Consider the following 17,907-nt stretch of genomic DNA (forward strand, 5'->3'; position numbering starts at 1 on the left):
AGATGTTCTTAGGTATTAGATTTTTTATCACACATTCAACTGTCTCACAATATTAGATTCTCGTGATTGCACATTCAACTATACCACAGAACTCAACTAAAGCAAAGAAGTATAGTAGAATTTTGGGAATTTCATTATTATTTATTTTAAACAAAGATCTAACTGTACCAGCTACCCCGGACGTAACATCTTTGAAATTGTGGTACCTGAATTGGAATTCAAGATAAAGGGGGAGTATCTATGAAATCCTAATCTGGGCTTGTTTCCACCTTTGGATTTCTGTATACCTGACATGTGAGCGATAAGCTTTGTTATCCGACGGTGGAAGATTTGTCAACAACATGATAGGGTTTTAAGTCATTGATTTGGACTTGAAGCTATGATTGATTTGAACTTATGAAGTAGGGTTTGTTAATTTTCTGACACCGACTTTTGGAAGGAAGCAGCTTTTGGCTTTTTATTACTTGTTGAATCTACCCGCTTCTGCTGATTGAATTCACGAAAAATGAATTTAATTACAGAGAAACTATGCACCAAATCATAAAACTTAAATGGATAAAAAAGCTTAACAATATATTAAAAAAAGAATTTCAAACAATAGTGTAGGAGCCAGCAAAGTTAAAGCCTAAATAGCTACCGAGCAAATGGTGCTGTCATGGAACCTGCATTTGTGGAATATGAACATATGGAAATCACTCCAGGTGAACTATGGTATTGTGAAATCGTACCACGAGTTTCTTCATTTGAGCCTGGAGTTCTTTCTCGATGCATAGACACCTCCATTTCCAAACATTGTGTTAATTGGCACAACACAAAACCCATGGTTGGGAGGTGGAAGTTGTGCATGCCATTGCTGTCTCTAATGCTTTACAAACCGAATTCACATCGAACTCTCCTCGAATCCTTCGATCCAAAATAGTCGTTAAATCCCCATTCTGGAACTCAGGATTCACCCACTCCACTATGTGGACAAGATCATCACTTTCTATGATTGCAGGTTGGCCAGTAATTATCTCTAATAGAACTACCCCAAAACTATAAACATCAAATTTTTCATTCAACCTTTCATAATTATAGTACCTGCAGACCAAAAAAAAAAATCATAAATCACGCACTGCTCATAGATTTTTTTTCAAATGGCCAAAATTCTAAGAACATGAAATCTGAACATACTCAGGATCAAGATGCCCTGTTGTGCCCACGATTAATGCCACATGAGTCTCGTTGTTATTGGGAAAAACCATGGACATACCGAAATCTACTATTTTTGCATCCAAGTTTTTGCTCAAGAGAATATTGGCAGTCTTTACATCTCTATGCACAATATGTGGATTGCATTCTTTATGCAAGTAGTGTAGCCCTGTGAGCCAAATTTCACAATATACATAGGTTGAATAAGGCACATGAACTTACGCAAATATATTAGCCTGCAACATAATACGAAACACCAACCTAGCGCAATATCTAAAGCCATCCGAAGTTTCATTTCCCAAGTCATATGTGAGCTTCTATCTGCATCCGCAATGAGAAACATGATACTTCAATATTTTGAAACCGTCCAAGATAAAGCTTATAAAAGTATAGAACTACGTATACCTGAGAGATATTCTTTTAGGTTTCCATTGGGCATGTACTCGTACATAAGTGCCAAGTTGTCGGTATCGTCACAGTATCCAGTAAGCGAGGCCAAGTTTCTATGATGGATACTCATCACAAGCTCAACCTGCAGCAACAAGGAACTCATCAATCTCTAACGTTATCTCCAACCTAAAGGGTTAAGCTCCCATAATGTAGCCCTGTATTTTCAATTATTCATCTATACGTATGAGGTTAGTCAATTTTTTTTCCTCCAACAGGTAAGAAACCTATAATTCCCACCCTCAACTTTATAATTTGTTAAACTTTTGTATTTCGTCGATTATTTTTTTCTAATAATTTTGGAATTAGTTTTTGTGTAATCTATCTTGTTTTATTTTTACGAACATTTTGATGTAAACAAAAAAAAATTTAATTCTGAAAAAAAATATTGATGGTGAAATATGAGAAAATTGAAATTTTTTTTGTGGAATAGTGAACAAATGTATGAGTATTTATAGAATTTTGAAGGAGTTTTGGTGCTGGATCTGATTTCAATTAATTAATAATAGTATTTTCACCGTTGGATTTAAATTTGAGCCGTTGGATTTAAAAATGGAAGTAGTTGGGCATGCCACGCTGGATCAAAACACAATAGGAGCGCCAGTCACTGAATGAATCTCAACGGCTTGCCAACCTGAGCCGTAGAAGTTAGAACCACTGCTTTCTTTTGCCCTCGCCCGCAGAGAATTCCTCCACCCAAGATTTATACATGAGTTTTCCTCATAATTACCGTCCTATACTAATTATAACATAAATTACAAATAAATTACATAACAGAAAGTGGTTACAAAAAACTTAGAACAAATAAAGTACAAATAAATTGCATAACGGAAAGTAGATACAAAGAACTCATTCAATAGATGATTAAGACGGTAACTCCCTAACAAACTAACACGTATTCGGATGAAAATAGTGGGATGACCATATTATTTACCAGGATTTTGGTTTTCTGTAAAGTAATTAAGATTAGATTTGAATGATGATGGAATTATGCATGAAGTTTATCGACTAATCATATTCAGCTAGTGGTCCCATTTCGTACTAATATTTTAAGATATATATGCAGTCAACAATATTTTGTTTTATTCTGACTAATCAGTAGTCACGTTAGTTGTATAGTGCAGCTGGTATTAGTCAAGCTAAAGTGAAGAAGTCTCCATCCATACGGAGGAAAAATTCCAAAGTCCAGCACCCGGTTCACGTGTCCATGCGGCCCTAGATACAATAAAGATTATATATCTCATCTCTTGATATTTGGGGCTCACTACTACTCCATGTAATGACTCCATTCTCACTTTTCACAACACCTTCATGGCCCTACATCTTCGGTTTCGAACAAAAGAATTTCTCATCCGGAGAAGTTCTTCGGTTCGAAACCTGAGCTAAGGTTAATAGAGGAGGGGTGAGACCAAAATTTGGGGTATGGTGGGCCTCACAATGAGGGAGTGGGATATAGTGCTTTTTTACTGTCTAGGCCGTAGGGATTTGGTGTTTCGGTTTCTCTACACAAGAATTTTTCCTCCATTTTGACAAATTGGCAATGACGGCCCCTCTTCTCTATGTTGTTTATAGTGTCGATATTGTCCCAATATACCGATTGCAGAAAACCCATATCAGGATTAATATGTATTAACAAAATATTAATGCTTTATTTAAGAATCATAACCTTTGGATGAGTTTACGATAGATAAATACAACAAAGTACAGATAGTCAAAAGTTCAAACATTATTGACGGATAGTGAATGTCAATGATAATTCAAGAGTGGTGAGAAAGATGATTGGTATTTAGAACATCTGGAAGTCACTCGAGGTGAACTATGGCATGGTGAAATCGCAACACGAGTTTCTTCATTTGAGCATGGAGTTCTTTCTCGATGCCTAGACGTACACCTCCGTTTCCAAACATTGTGTTTGTTGGCACAGCACAAAACCCATGGTGGCTCTATGCTGGGAGGTGGAAGTTATGCATGTCGTTTCTGTGATTCCAGGTTGGCCAGTAAAACTCTAAACTTCATTTTTTTCATTCGCCATTGATAATTATAGTACCTGCAGACAAAAAAAGAGTAATCATAAGTCACTCACTACTCATAGATTTGTTTTATTTCAAATGATCAAAATTCTAAGACCACGAAATCTGAACATACTCGGGATCAAGATACCCCACTGTGCTCATGACCGATGCCACTATTGAGTCTTACTATCGCTGGGAAAAACCATCTTCCAGGTAGCCACGGTATACAATCCCAAATCCTCCTTTCTCAATTTCAGTATGAAAGTTTTCAGTGATTTCTAAAACCTCATCATAAGTAAACTGGGACTTCATTAATGCTACAGAAATTTTCTTATGCTTTTCTCCATCTGCAGCTTAAGTAGACAAAAAGATATGCGTTCAGACCAAATGGATAGAAATACCACGACGCCACAGTAGCAGCGCCGGTTCTAAGTGTCAAGGGTATAAAATGGCACCTGGTTTTCTTGTTCTTCTCAGCTTTCATACCAGTATGAGCACTATAACTTGAAGGGGAGGGTCATCATTGATGGTAACGATCCTAGTATTGGAACAACAACGTTCTTCTTGCATTTGCTTGAATCTGAGCTAAAAAGAACTTATAAGCAGACAGAAAATATAAATCTGAAGGACGCAATACCATTCGCTTTCATTAAAGAAAATGCTAACCTATTCGGCGTAAACTACAGAAGTCCTTGTATGGTCTTAAACAGGCTCCTCAGGCATGGAATGAGAAGTTTACAAGCTTCTTACCTGGTTTAGGCTTCAAAGCGTCTTTTGCTGATCCATCTTTGTTTGTCAAGCAAACATCCAATGGTATTGTGATCCTCTTACTCTATGTGGATGATATCATCCTCACTGGCAGCAGTACATCTCTTATGTCTGAAGTCATTTTAGCTTTGACACAAGAGTTTGATATGAAGGACTTGGGCAATTTACATTACTTCTTAGGTTTGCAGATCACTTACAAGAACACAGGCTTGTTTGTTTCTCAAACCAAATATATTCAAGATCTTCTAGCCAAGGTTGATATGCAAGATGCAAAATCATGTGCCACACCTTGCCTTCCTTATCATAGGTTATCTAAGACAGATGGTACATCTTATCATAGTCCAGAACAATATCGCAGTATCTCCATGAACGAAACTTGCACAAAGCAGTAGGACGAGGAAACCAGTTGAGATCTTCATCTCTCTGTCTCATTGCAGCCTATGAACTACCTGGTATTTATAACGTGTGACAATGTCTGGACATAAAAAACAGAAAAACATAAACGACACTGGATTTGTAACCTCATGCTGCACAACTTGCACAGTACATGCATGATCCTTATTTCATGGAGATGCTTAGTCTACGTCAATCAATGGATCATTCAATGTTCATACTAAGACAGCAATATGGTTAAGCATTTTCTAGTCAAAGCATTTCAAACATTGTACAAGTCAGGGAGACAATCCGAAGTATTGGACAAAAGTGATTAAGTCGACAATATAGATACAAACTAGTAGGCTACACTGATTCACTGCACAACAGATCCCACACCCATTTTTAACCCACCAAGTTATGAACATGGGATGAATGAGAGAGTTTGTAGCTACCTTAGCATGGTGCTGTCATGGAACCTGCATTTGTGGAATCTGAACATCTGGAAATCACTCCAGGTGAACTATGGTATGGTGAAATCGTAACACAAGCTTCTTCATTCAAGCCAGTTTCTTCATTTGAGCCTTGAGTTCTTTCTGGATGCCTAGACACCTTCATTTCCAAACATTGTGTTAGTTGACATGACACAGCACAAAACCCATGCTGCAGACCCAAAAAAGTATTCATAAACCACTCACTGTTCATAAATTTGTATTCATAACATGATAAAAAAAAATCTAATAGAACAAGGAAATTTGAAAATACTCTGGGTCAAGATAACCTGCTGTACCCATGACTGATGTCACCACTCGAGTCCCATTATCACTGGAAAAAACCATGGATATACTGAAATCTGCTATTTTCGCGTCCAAGTTTTTGTTGCACTGGGATTGCTCTCCTCTCTTAATGCAATTCTCTTACTGGATTCCCTTCTTAAGTGAGCTGAAATACTAATCAAATTTATCTGTGATTAACGTATTCTAGATAACTCGACATGATTTTATTCAAGGATGAAAGATTGAAGAAAAAAGTTACAATTGACTAAACCGATTACCTTCCACAAAATTGGTCTCATAAAACTGTGTTAGTTGAGAGAACCTGCACAGAGTGAGAAGAAACACAGCCTTCTACAAAAGCGTATCTGCACCATAACAACCATGCACAACAAGCCTTAGAACATATTCGAATGCACGTTGAATGTTGTAAGTTATACAGAATGGCCAGAGACTTGTAAACACTTGCAATTTTACTTCTAATTACACATAAAGTACTAAAAGCTTACAACAACAACAACAAAGCCTTTTCCCACTAAGTGGGGTCGGCTAAAAGTACTAAAAGCTTAATTTCCACAAAAGCCTAAAGTCCTGTTCCAAAAATATTATGAAAGCAAAATAATTAATGTTCTTCCACAAGGCTAGATAGTCTATGATTTTGCAAACCAAATGGAACTAAGACAAGTGAACAAAACAGATCATGAATTACTGTTCCGGGAAAGAAACCTACACTTGACTGTCGGAAATGTGTGAAATCTTGGGCCAGTCGGGCAGGTTGCATCTTTCTTTATTCAGATTCGTACCAGTCCCGATTGAACTAAGCAAGGAATATGTTTGGTTAACACTTAACACTTAACACTTGAGAAATCGAGAGTGAGTGAACAATATTGAACCAAATATACATGAATAATTGATTGGAGATAAAAATAAAAAATACCTCTTATATCTGGAATATGATAAATCTTTGGCCATTCTGGGCCACTGTTCATGGTGCATCTTGGTATTTACTCTTTGGTTACTATTATCTTTAGCAAATGGAGTAGACTTTGTACTTGAAAGTTGATGACCAAATTGACAACTGCCTCCTCTTCATTTGGCTGCAATTAAATCCTAACTAGCTAGTAGCTACCCAGTAAATGGTGTTGAGCCTGGAGTTCCTTCTCGATGCCTAGATACCTCCATTTCCACAATTCACAAAACTCATGGTGGCTCTATGTTGGGAGGCATGCCATGCTGTCTCTGATGCCTTCCAGACCGAATTCACTTTAAATTATCCTCGAAGCCCTTGATCGAAAATAGTCGTTCAATCCCTGTTCTGGAACTCAAGATTCACCCACTCCACTATGTGGACAAGATCATCATTTTCTATGAATGCAGGTTGGCCTGTAAAACTCTAAACATCAAATTTTTTTCATTCAACCTTTGCTAATTATAGTACCTGCAGACCAAATAAAGTAATCATAGATCACTCACTGCACATAGATTTGTTTTTTTTAACATAATCAAAATTCTAAGAACAGTAGAACAAGAAATCTAAACATGCTCGGAATCAAGATACCTTGCTGTGCCCATGACTGATGCCACCAGAGTCTCAGTGTCACTGGGAAAAACCATGGACAGACCAAAATCGCTATTTTGCATCCAAGTTTTAATTCAAGAGAATGTTGGCTGTCTTTACATCTCTATGCACAATACTGGATTGTGCATATATATTAGCATACAAAATAACACTAAGCACCTATCTAACTCAATATCTAATGCTATCCGAAGTCTCATTTCCCAAGTTTATGTGAGCTTCTATCTGCATCCGCAACCAGTGACATGACACTTCAATATTTTGAAACCCTCTGTTGGAGGACAACCCTGGACAGACCGAAATCTGCTATTTTTTGCATCTAAGTTTCCGTTGTGCTGTGCTTGCTCTCCCCTCCTAATGCAATTCTCTTACTGGAATCCCTTCTTAAGTGAGCTGAAATACAAATCCAATTTTATCTGTGATTAATGTACTCTAGATAACTTGACATGGTTTTATTCAAGGATGAAAACCTTGAACAAAGAAGTTACATATTGACTAAACAGATTACCTTCCATAAAATTGGTCTGATAAAACCGTGTGAGTTGAGAGGACATGCACACAGTGAGAAGAAACACAACCTTGTACAAAAGTGTATCTGCACCATAACAAGTAAAAACCATGCGCAACATGCCTTAGAACATATTTGCAAACCAAATGGAACTAAGACAAGAGAAGAGAACAAATCATGAATTACTGTTTCGGGAAAGAAACCTACACTTGACTCTGGGAAATGCGAGAAATCTTGGGCCAGTCGGGCAAGTGCTTCTTTTAATTTAGAACGCACCGGTAAAATTTGGATTGGCTTCCCTACTGCCAATAGATACTTGAGATTCCGACAACGGTGAATAGATAGATGGTCGATTCATGAAAGGTTCCGTCATCACTCTGGTAAGAGCCTTTTCAATCATATAATACTGCAGAAAGCGAGAGTGAACGAAGAATTTTGAACAAAATATACATGGATAATTGATTGGCTCCAAAAATAAGGGCTCCAAAAATAAAAACTACCTCAGATCTGGAATGTGAGAAATCTTTGGCCATTCTGGGCCGCTGTCCTTGGCGCATCTTTCTTCCAGACGGGGACACCGTCCAATCAGTAGCTCATGTAATTTGGGCATAGCTTCGACCGTAGGCAGATACATCAGGTTCTTACATTTCCGAATCGACAACTTAGTAAGAGATGTGAGGTTGCCCAACCACTCTGGAAGAGCCTCCAGACCATCGAATTTCCGAATTTCCAACTTAGTTAGAGAAGCAGAGTGTTGAATTTGCGGAGGCAGAGACTTGAGCTTAGGCCACCCGTACAATCTTAATTCTTCAAGTTTCGATGGGACCTGAATATCCGGGAAAGAATCGAGCTCTTGGCAGAAGGCACCGATCCACAACACTTTCAAACGAGATAGAGAGTGCAGCCCCTTGGGCAAATATTGCAATTTCCCACAAAAAGATAATTGTAAAGAGGAAAGAAATTGCAAGCTGGACACATTTTGATCCGCCAGAGATATCAAATTGGAGCATTCACTAACAAGCAAATGGGTAAGAGATGTGCAGTATGCAAGCCCACTCGGTAGACTTATTAATCCATCACATCTCATAATATTCAATATAGTGAGGGATGTGAGGTTGTCTAAACTGGGAATAGCCTCTAGATTAGGGCATTCCCATATTTCCATCTTCTCAAGAGAGACGGGGGTTTGTACTTGTAGCCCATGACCCGACAAAGTCCTCAAATTTTGACAATCCCAGATACTCAGTTTGCGAAGAGTAGTACAAGAATGGAGCCCACTCAATATACTTGTGAATCCATCGTAGTATTTAATTGTCAATTCACATAGGAATGTGCAACCATTTAAAGACAAGTCCCCCTCGAGAGTAGTGCATCTCTCAATAACCAAATCACGGAGTGAGGGCATACACTGAATTGAAGTGCATCTTAGCTTTGGGCAATTAACTATTTTCAACTCCTGAAGAGATTGGGATGGTGAAATTTGGAAGGATTCTAGATCGCCGCAATCCTCAATTTTCACCATCTCAAGTGAGGGGCAATATTCTAACCCACAACACAAGCTCGACAATTTCTCACATCTCTTAATTCTCAATTGACGGAGATTGGTTACTCGACAATTTCTCATCATCCAAGATGCAAATTTAGTACCATTGAATTCCTTAATCGTCAAGCTTTCTAAGTTGGGGTGCGGTTGGAGTCCTTCGAGAATATCCTCGTTAAGAAAATTGCCATTTTTTTCTTCAGGAGGGACCCAACTCCATTTTAATATCAATTTTCGTAGGTTTGCCTTTTCCACTAATTTTGATTTTATTGCTTCTTCCTTGTCTCTCACAAAATCCAATGATCCAATAACTAGTTCCCCTTTCAGTTCATTTAGCCCACCTAGCTCATCAAGTCTATGACGCCTTGCTCTATCCAATTTAAAAGAAGGTAGCATTTGCAGATGAGTCAATCTTTTCATCCCAAATGGAACTTCCTTATCCTTATCAAAATAAACATGTCTCAAGTTGATCAAATTTTCCATTTCCCTAGGAAACGTTTTAAGATTGTCTGTATTTGACATTCTTAACGTCTGAAGATTATAGAGCTTGCCCATAGATTTGGGGAGTGCTTTTAATTTTGTACTTGAAATATTGAGATACCTCAAGCGTTTCAACTTTCCAATTGAGATGGGCAACTCCTCTATTACAGCCATGTATAAATTCAATGTCCGTAAATCTCTGAACCTTTCAAACATGTTACTGAACTCAAAGCGTCGTGGAGGAAACAATGATAGCAATCTCCTAACGCTTCCTTGTAGAAATCTTTCAAGTGTCGTGGAAGAAATCCGGGCAACATGCTGAATCTCAAGTGCTCCATCGTCCATCCGATCCAAGTCTCGTGTCAAGCTTTCAAATTTGAATACTTCCTCAGCAAGATCATGCACAAGATCGTGCATCTTGCATTTGGTATTCCCATACTCATCTTCTCTTTCTCTTCTATGTGCATACTGATAGTTTCTAGCATATTGAAATAAAGAGTTTTGCAATAGAATATTAAAATATTCATTACCTTTATCCTCCATGGGAGAAGAATGGAGATATCCTTGAGCCATCCAGAGTTGGACCAAGTCATCTTTTTCAATCTCACAATCTTTTTCAAACATTGAGCAATATGCAAAACATTGCTTCAATGATGGCTCTCTTAAATTATCAAAACTCAACTTCAAGATCGGCATGATTCGGTCCTCTCGATCTGGTAATTCCCATATTTTACTTTCTAGAATTGACGACCATTCCTGTGAATGCATCAAGCTTCCTAAAACCTGTTGATACATAAGATAATTAGTTTCTATATGTTGTAGAATAATAAAACCTGATTAGCAAAATAATAACAGTGCCAAATTTTAGTTTTATTGAATTTTGACTAACATTATTGGCAAGATAATGACGCATTGAACTCAACTTTGTTTTGTATCGATGAAAAGTGAAAGACTGCTCCTGTTAGAAGAGAAATACTAAAGGGACTTGCTAGCCAAGTAAGAATTGGTTTCAGAATTAATTGAAAGATACTTTATTAGATCAGTTAAATATAAGTTTTAATTTTTTTTTAGTACATCAATATGTTTTTATATTAAAGGGAGGGAGAGTTCGGCTAAACCACATAATGGATAACATAATTTGGTATCGAATTCACCATCCACAAGATTTGAACCTAAGACCTCTCACTTTCAAGTGAAGAGAAATACCATGATACTGTAGTATTGGAGCTATAAGTTTCAATTAGATACTTATGATAACTGGGTAATTGAATGGTTTGTAACAATGCACTAGGAAGGTAGTATTTTGAAGGAGCGCTTTGATCCACATTTTCTACTTTGACATGTATATATAAGGTTAAGCTTCGGAGACACTCATTTTTGAAACATATTTTAACACAAGTTTTCGTGGCTTTCATTCTATAATTTTTTTTTTTCAAGGATCTCAATCATTTATATTTCAATTCATCATTCATAAATCTTTCTTGTAAAAAATTAGAAAAATCCAAACTCATTTTGACATTTATTTGTAGTGAAGGAAAAAGCCGATATGATTCTACAAAGATACACTAAATTTACGCAATTGCGCGATGAGCACAAAGTGAACTATTCTTTCGCCTTTTACTAAAGAAACACTAAATTTGATCCAATGGTTTTTTTGGTAGAGATGATATTTTAGGGAAGACGTCAAATATAAGACGGTTTAATTGTTGAAATACATTAAACACACAATATATATATATATATATATATATATATATATATATATATATTGGTTTTAAGGGAAGGTATCCACATTTTTTTTATAAAATTAGGGATCTGTTGTGGGGCCCACACCACATCGAATTTTAACGATCCGAACCGTCTATTTTTTAAGTTGCACCTCAAAGATCATCCTTGCAAAATATTAGCCAAATTGGAAATATTTAAGACATCTAAATGGGTTCAAAGAAATTAACGAATACTTGTTATATAAAAAACAACGAAATTTTATCTTGATAATTAAATAGGCAAATGATTTCAGATTGAATTGAATTGTTGCAAGAATGATCTATGAATCGAGACTTACAAAATAGACTATTTAGATCATTGAAGTTCGATGTGAAGTGGCCTACGGATTGTGTCAAAAAATGTGTCTCCCAATCCTAATCCATATATATATATATATATATATATATATATATATTATATAAACAAAATTGACCCTTTAAAGCTCACTATTATGTTTTTCATGCAATTTTCCTTTAAAAATGTTGGACAAAATTAGATATACCAAGTTAAGGCTTTTTATAATGGCGATTATGTTGAATATTTAATCATACTTATATTACTAACGTATAGTGATATTTTTTTTACCTGTAACTGAAGGGTCTTAAGTTTGACTCATATGAATGGTGATGACACATTATATTTATTTGAGTTTGAGATCTAGTAATGACTAATCCATTATATGGCCTAGCCCAATTAAACTTAGGGGGAGTCTATCCAGGAGTCTCACTTGACCTTAATATATTCTTTTTCCCAATAGTTTGAAGCATTTTTTCCTTTAAGTTTTTGCTACCTAATAAGGTTTTAATGAGACACCCATCTTGGGATTGTCATACCCTTGTGTGCGTCCTTTTAGACGTTTAATCTTTACTTTGCATTAACTCATATTTCTCCTTAAGACTTATTTTCATATGCAAGTTCCTTATTTAAAACTAGCATGTTTCTCTATCAGTGCCTACGAGACGACTTCATACTATTTTTACAAATCTGATGCAATATCTACTTGAGTATTTACACACTCAAGGGGGAGTGTTGTAATTAATATTTGACATTGTGTGTGTTTGTACCATACTTGACCAATCCCGAAACTACTGAGCATCGGTCAACGTTATAGCGTCAAGGACCCAAAAGAGTTTCCCTCCAACCAGAAGGTCAATCACAGCGAGACACGTGTTGACATCAGAAGCCAATCATAGCGCGACACGTGTCAACATCAGAAGCCAATCACACGTGTCAATGTCAGAATGAAACTAGAAACTCTCTTCTATAAATAGAGATCATTCTCTCACAATATTTCCTAATGTCATTTGTACTAAATCATTCACTTGTACTCACTAAAGGAGAGCTTGAACCTATGTACTTGTGTAAACCCTTCACAATTAATGAGAACTCATCTACTCCGTGGACGTAGCCAATCTGGGTGAACCACGTACATCTTGTGTTTGCTTCCCTGTCTCTATCCATTTACATACTTATCCACACTAGTGACCGGAGCAATCTAGCGAAGGTCACAAACTTTACATTTTCTGTTGTACCAAAGTCCTTACTGATTTTGTGCATCAACATTTGGCGCCGTCTGTGGGAACGACACTTATTCCCATTCTCTTCAGCTTTGCCAAGCTGGTTTCCACCATTCGTACACTCTCTTTTGACCAGGCATCCCTCTCCAACATGGGGAGCAAAGGAAGCCAGAGCACACAGAATGACACCCATCTTGCACCTAGTGCAAAGCAACGAAAGAAGGAAGGAAATAAGGCTACTCTTCAAGCTAAAGTCGATGAGCTAGAAGCTCAGAACAACAAGATAGCAATGAAGAATGAGATCCTCCGGGAGCAGTATGAGAAGCTTTTTTAGACGCTCCACGAAACTAGGCATACTCAAACACGCGAGCTCGTTGCCCCTGTAGACATCAACCATCATCTGGGTGCCCCCCAACATGGAGGGTAACCTCCCTTCGACATGGGTATCCCTGATGAGGAGCGAGCTAATCATCAAAACATTGATCAACATGAGACTTCTCTCAACCAGATGCTTCGACCCAAAGTAGAAGAAGTGGAGGAAGATACCTCCTTGCAGAAGGGTTGGAACTTATCAATCTCTAACCAACGAGACAAGGCACTTGCAATTCCAAGGAATTAAAATCCTAACTATCAAACCTCTGTTTGGAATGCCCTAGCTCCTTGAGTTGACGATGGAGAAAGTATTTTAACCGCAACTTGAGTGCCATCTTCCAAGTAGCCATGGTATACAATCCCAAATCCTCCTTTCCCAATTTCAGTTTGAAAGTTTTTGGTGATTTTTAAAACCTCGTCACAAGTAAACTGGGACTTCATTGATGCTACTGGTGTGCTACATGTGTTTTGTTATGTTTTTCTCCATCTGCAGCTTAAGGACAAAAAGTTATGAGTTCTAACTGGATAGGAATACCACTACGCCATAGTAGCAGCGCTATTTCTAACTATATAATTATCAAGGGCATAAAATGGCACCTGGTTTTCTTATTCTTCTCAGCTTCCAGACCAGTAAGAGCACTATAACTTGAAGGAGGGCCATTGTTGAAAGTAATGATCCAAGTATTGGAACAACAATGTTCTTCTTGCACTTGCTTGAATCTGAGCTAAAAAGAACTTATCAGCAGATAGAAAATATAAATCTGAAGGACGCAATACCATTTGCTTTCGTTAAAGAAAATGCTAACCTATTCAGCACTCTCCATGAACGAAACTTGCACAGAGCAGTAGGACGAGGAAACCAGTTGAGATCTTCATCTGTCTCATTGCAGCCTATGAACTACCTGGTATTTAAAATGTGTGACAATGTCCTGACCAAAAAAACAGAAAAACATATATGACAGTGTTGATTTGTAATCTCATGCTGCACAACTTGCAGAGTACATACATGATCCTTTACATGGGGATGCTTAGTCTACGTCAATCAATGGATCATGCAATGTTCATACTAAGAGAGCAATTTGGTCAACCCAACGTATTTTCTAGTCAAAGCATTTAAAACATTGTTCCTATTAGGGTTATGTGGTGTGATACAAGTCAGGGAGATAACCCGAAGTATTAGACAAAAGTGATTAAGTCGAGGACAATATAGATGCATACTTGTATTTAGCCTAGACTGATTCACTGCACAACAGATCCCAACCCCATTTTTAACCCACCAAGTTTTGAACATGGGATGAACGAGAGAGTTTGTAGCTACCTAGCATGCTGCTGTCATGGAACGTGCATTTGTGGAATCTGAACATCTGGAAATCACTCTAGGTGAACTCTGGTATTGTGAGATCATAACAAGAGTTTCTTCATTTGAGCCTGGAGTTCTTTCTCGATGCTTAGACACCTCCATTACATACATTTTATTAGTTGGCACAGCACAAAACCAACCATGGTGGCTCTATGTTGGGAGGTGGAAGTTGTGCATGCCATTGCTGTCTTTAATGATTTCCTGACCGAATTCACATCGAACTTTCTTTGAATCCTTCGATCCAAATTAGTTGTTAAATCACCATTCTGGAACTCAGAATTCACCCACTCCACGATGCAGACAAGATCATCACTTTCTATGATTGCAGCCTTGCAGGTTGGCCCGTAAAACTCTAAAATTCAACCTTTGATAATTATAGTACCTGCAGACAATAAAAAGTAATCATAAATAAACCACTCACTGTTCATACATTTGTATTTATAACATGATAAACAATCTAATAGAACACAGAAATTTGAATATACTCGCAATCAAGATAACCCGCTCTGCCCATGACCTATGTCACCACACGAGTCCCATTATCACTGGAAAAAACCACAGACAGACCGAAACCTGCTCTTTTCGCATCCAAGTTTTCGTTGTACTGTGCTTGCTCTCCCCTCTTAATGCAATTCTTCTATTGGATTCCCTTCTTGAGTGTAGCTGAAATACAAATCCAATTTATCTGTGATTAACGTATTCTAGATAACTCGACATGATTTTATTCAAGGATGAAAGACCGAAGAAAGAAGGTGTATATTGGCTAAACAGACTACCTTACACAAAACTGGTCTCATAAAATTGTATCTGCACCATAACACCATGTGGAAGATGTCTTAGAACATATTCGAATGCACATTGGACGTTATAACATATACAGAATGACCACGGATTCGTAAACAGTTGCAAATGTACTTCTATTAACTCATATTTAAGGACTAAAAAGCTTAATCTCCACAAAAGTCTAAAGTGTTGTTCCAAAAAGATTGTGAAAGCAAAGAAATTAATGTTCTTCCATGAGGCTAGAAAGTGTATGATTTTGCAAACTAAATGCAACTAAGACAAGAGAACAGAACCAATCACGAATTACTGTTTCGGGAAAGAAACTTACACTTGACTGTCAGAAATGCAAGAAATCTTGGGCCAGTTGAGCAGGTTACTTCTTTTAATTTAGAACACAACAGTAAAATGTAGACTGGCTTTCCTACTGTCGACAGATACTTCAGGTTCCAACAACGGTGAGTAGATAGATCGTCGACACATGAAAGGTTCCGTCATCACTCTGGTAAGACCCTTCTGAATCATCCAGTGCCATTGTTGATGGTAATGATCCAAGTATTGGAACAACAATATTCTTCTTGAGCTTGCTTGAATCTAATCTAAAAATAACTTATCAGCAGATACAACAACAACAACAACAACAACAAAGCCTTTTCCCACTAAGTGGGGTCGGCTAAAAATAACTTATCAGCAGATAGAAAATATAAATCTGAAGGACGCAACGCCATTCACAAAACTTGCCCAGAGCAGCAGGACGAGGAAACCAGTTGAGATCTTCATCTCTCTGTCTCATTGCAGCCTATGAACTACCAGGTATTTAAAACGCATGACAATATCCCGGCCAAAAAAATTGAAAAACGTATATGAGTGCGAATGATCCTTATTACATGGGGATGCTTAGTGTACGTCAATCAAAATGCAATGTTCATACTAGAGCAATTTGGTCAAGCCAACGTATTTTCTAGTCAAAGCATTTCAAACAATGTTCCTGTTAGGGTTATGTGCTGTGATACAACCCGAAGTATTGGACAAAAGTGATTAAGTTGAGTACAATATAGATACATATTATTATGTAGCCTACACTGATTCACTACATAACAGATCCCACACCCATTTTTAACCCACCCAGTTTTGAACATGGGATGAATGAGAGTTTGTAGCTACCTAGCTATTAAGGGTGAAAATGTAATACAATTAGTAATATAATTAGGTAGTTAGTATTTGGTTAAAGTAGTTAGGATTTCTATATAAACAGTATGTGTAATCTTCATTTGAGTTAGTTAATACAAATCCTATTTCTCTCTCTAAACTCTCTGTCTCTCAAACTCTCTGTATTGATCTTTCTTCTCTTCATCTTTCTTGTTGATTTTCTTTCAATTCCCAAATATTACAATGTAGTTAATATGGTATCAGAGCCACCAGGCTCACGCCATGGATTCTGGTGGTTTCACTTCCCATTATTTTACATTTGGTTCTAGCTTAGTTTCTATCCAAATTTTCATTAGATGTTAGGAATTACGATAAGTTTCTGGGTGCTTCCACGATCGTTCTTTTACTTCTGGGTTGATGTGTTTCTGGGTTGATTTCTTTCTGATCAAATTCATGAGTCTATTCCCGATCGAAAGCGAGAGATCGAAAGTTGGAGAAAATTTCAAAGCAAAATGGTGGCAGAGCAAATGCAGAGAGTAGCATCTCCACCGTCGCAATCGATTGAGGCGCCGAAGAAGAATAGAATTCAGGTCTCCAACAATAAGAAACCGCTCTTCTCGTTAATCTTGCTAAGAGGTACATAAAGCAGTACTAGGAGACTCAGTATTCTGGGTCCGATTGCGGAGGTTTCTTTGATATCTTGATCATGGCGGTTGGGCAACTCTTGGCGTTTGCACTACTTGCCTGGTAATGTTGCTTTTCCGATTCAGTTGCTTAATTTCATTATTGGGTAACTTGATTTGTTGATTCTTGGAGGGTTCTTAGAGATCTTTGATCAGAACAGTGGACTGTGAATTGGGTTCAATTACTTGCTTTGATTAGTAGATGACTAGCACAGTTTTTCGATTCAAGGAGGTGGTGTTGCTAATTCCTTAATTGGGTATATGAAGAAACAGTTGTTAATTACTTAATTGGTAATTCTGATTCTTGAAGATGGTTTTGGGGATTCAATTTGTTCAGTTTGGACTGTTGCTCAAAGAAAGTACTGTTTTATAATCTGTTTTTGTATAGGAAATGGTTGTTGTTTGTTCAAGATTGCAAATCTTGGGAGCTCTTCAGGTTATGATTATGTGCACTCCAACTGTTTGAAGGAATGGGTCAGTAAATTCTTTGATCTCTACTCTGTTCTCTGGTATGGAAGAAAGATCAGACATGGGTGCAGTCCAGGTGTTTGTTGAAATGCCCAACTCAAACGTTTCATGTGAAGTCTTTGTGGTAGTCTTAGCTGAACTTTT

The 17,907-nt window shown here is 37.4% G+C and overlaps 2 protein-coding genes and 2 long non-coding RNA genes across 4 annotated transcripts in view; 1 reads left to right on the forward strand and 3 right to left on the reverse strand.

Annotated features, from left to right (window-relative positions):
- Positions 1 to 552: 552 nt before the first annotated feature.
- Positions 553 to 2,070, reverse strand: LOC103406796 (probable LRR receptor-like serine/threonine-protein kinase At4g29180). Its single transcript, XM_070806861.1, has 4 exons — positions 1,597 to 2,070; positions 1,453 to 1,512; positions 1,174 to 1,360; positions 553 to 1,080 (listed from the first exon to the last, which is right to left on the reverse strand). Exons 1-4 carry the CDS (start codon positions 1,742 to 1,744, stop codon positions 798 to 800), a joined length of 678 nt encoding a protein of 225 aa, XP_070662962.1. The 5' UTR covers positions 1,745 to 2,070; the 3' UTR covers positions 553 to 797.
- A 1,195-nt stretch (positions 2,071 to 3,265) lies between these two features.
- LOC103418057 (putative disease resistance protein RGA3) overlaps positions 3,266 to 17,907 on the reverse strand; it is a 30,122-nt gene continuing 15,480 nt past the window's right edge. The window contains exons 3-10 of the mRNA XM_070806874.1: positions 6,501 to 6,928; positions 6,294 to 6,380; positions 5,845 to 5,931; positions 5,572 to 5,732; positions 5,246 to 5,402; positions 4,106 to 4,893; positions 3,784 to 4,003; positions 3,266 to 3,685 (exon numbers count right to left, since the gene is read on the reverse strand). Of these exons, the coding sequence (XP_070662975.1) occupies positions 6,922 to 6,928 (7 nt within the window). The 3' untranslated portion in view covers positions 3,266 to 3,685; positions 3,784 to 4,003; positions 4,106 to 4,893; ... (3 more) ...; positions 6,294 to 6,380; positions 6,501 to 6,921. The remainder of the gene's footprint in view (positions 3,686 to 3,783; positions 4,004 to 4,105; positions 4,894 to 5,245; positions 5,403 to 5,571; positions 5,733 to 5,844; positions 5,932 to 6,293; positions 6,381 to 6,500; positions 6,929 to 17,907) is intronic.
- LOC139188865 (uncharacterized) lies at positions 5,854 to 6,237 on the forward strand. The gene is made up of 2 exons (XR_011572227.1): positions 5,854 to 6,057; positions 6,120 to 6,237. It is a non-coding gene; the product is annotated as an uncharacterized lncRNA (long non-coding RNA).
- LOC139188862 (uncharacterized) lies at positions 13,588 to 14,205 on the reverse strand. Its single transcript, XR_011572224.1, has 3 exons — positions 14,130 to 14,205; positions 13,921 to 14,048; positions 13,588 to 13,816 (listed from the first exon to the last, which is right to left on the reverse strand). It is a non-coding gene; the product is annotated as an uncharacterized lncRNA (long non-coding RNA).

This window comes from Malus domestica, chromosome 02, assembly GCF_042453785.1.
Source record: "Malus domestica chromosome 02, GDT2T_hap1".
Lineage (NCBI taxonomy): Eukaryota > Viridiplantae > Streptophyta > Magnoliopsida > Rosales > Rosaceae > Malus > Malus domestica.

Excerpts from the sequence above, each read along its gene's own strand:
- LOC103406796 (XM_070806861.1), bottom strand. The coding sequence starts at position 1,744 with ATGAGTTCCTTGTTGCTGCAGGTTGAGCTTGTGATGAGTATCCATCAT. Across the intron at positions 1,513-1,596 it reads CCTAAAAGAATATCTCTCAG|ATAGAAGCTCACATATGACT; the intron begins GTATACGTAGTT and ends TTGCGGATGCAG. Across the intron at positions 1,361-1,452 it reads GGCTTTAGATATTGCGCTAG|GGCTACACTACTTGCATAAA; the intron begins GTTGGTGTTTCG and ends TTTGGCTCACAG.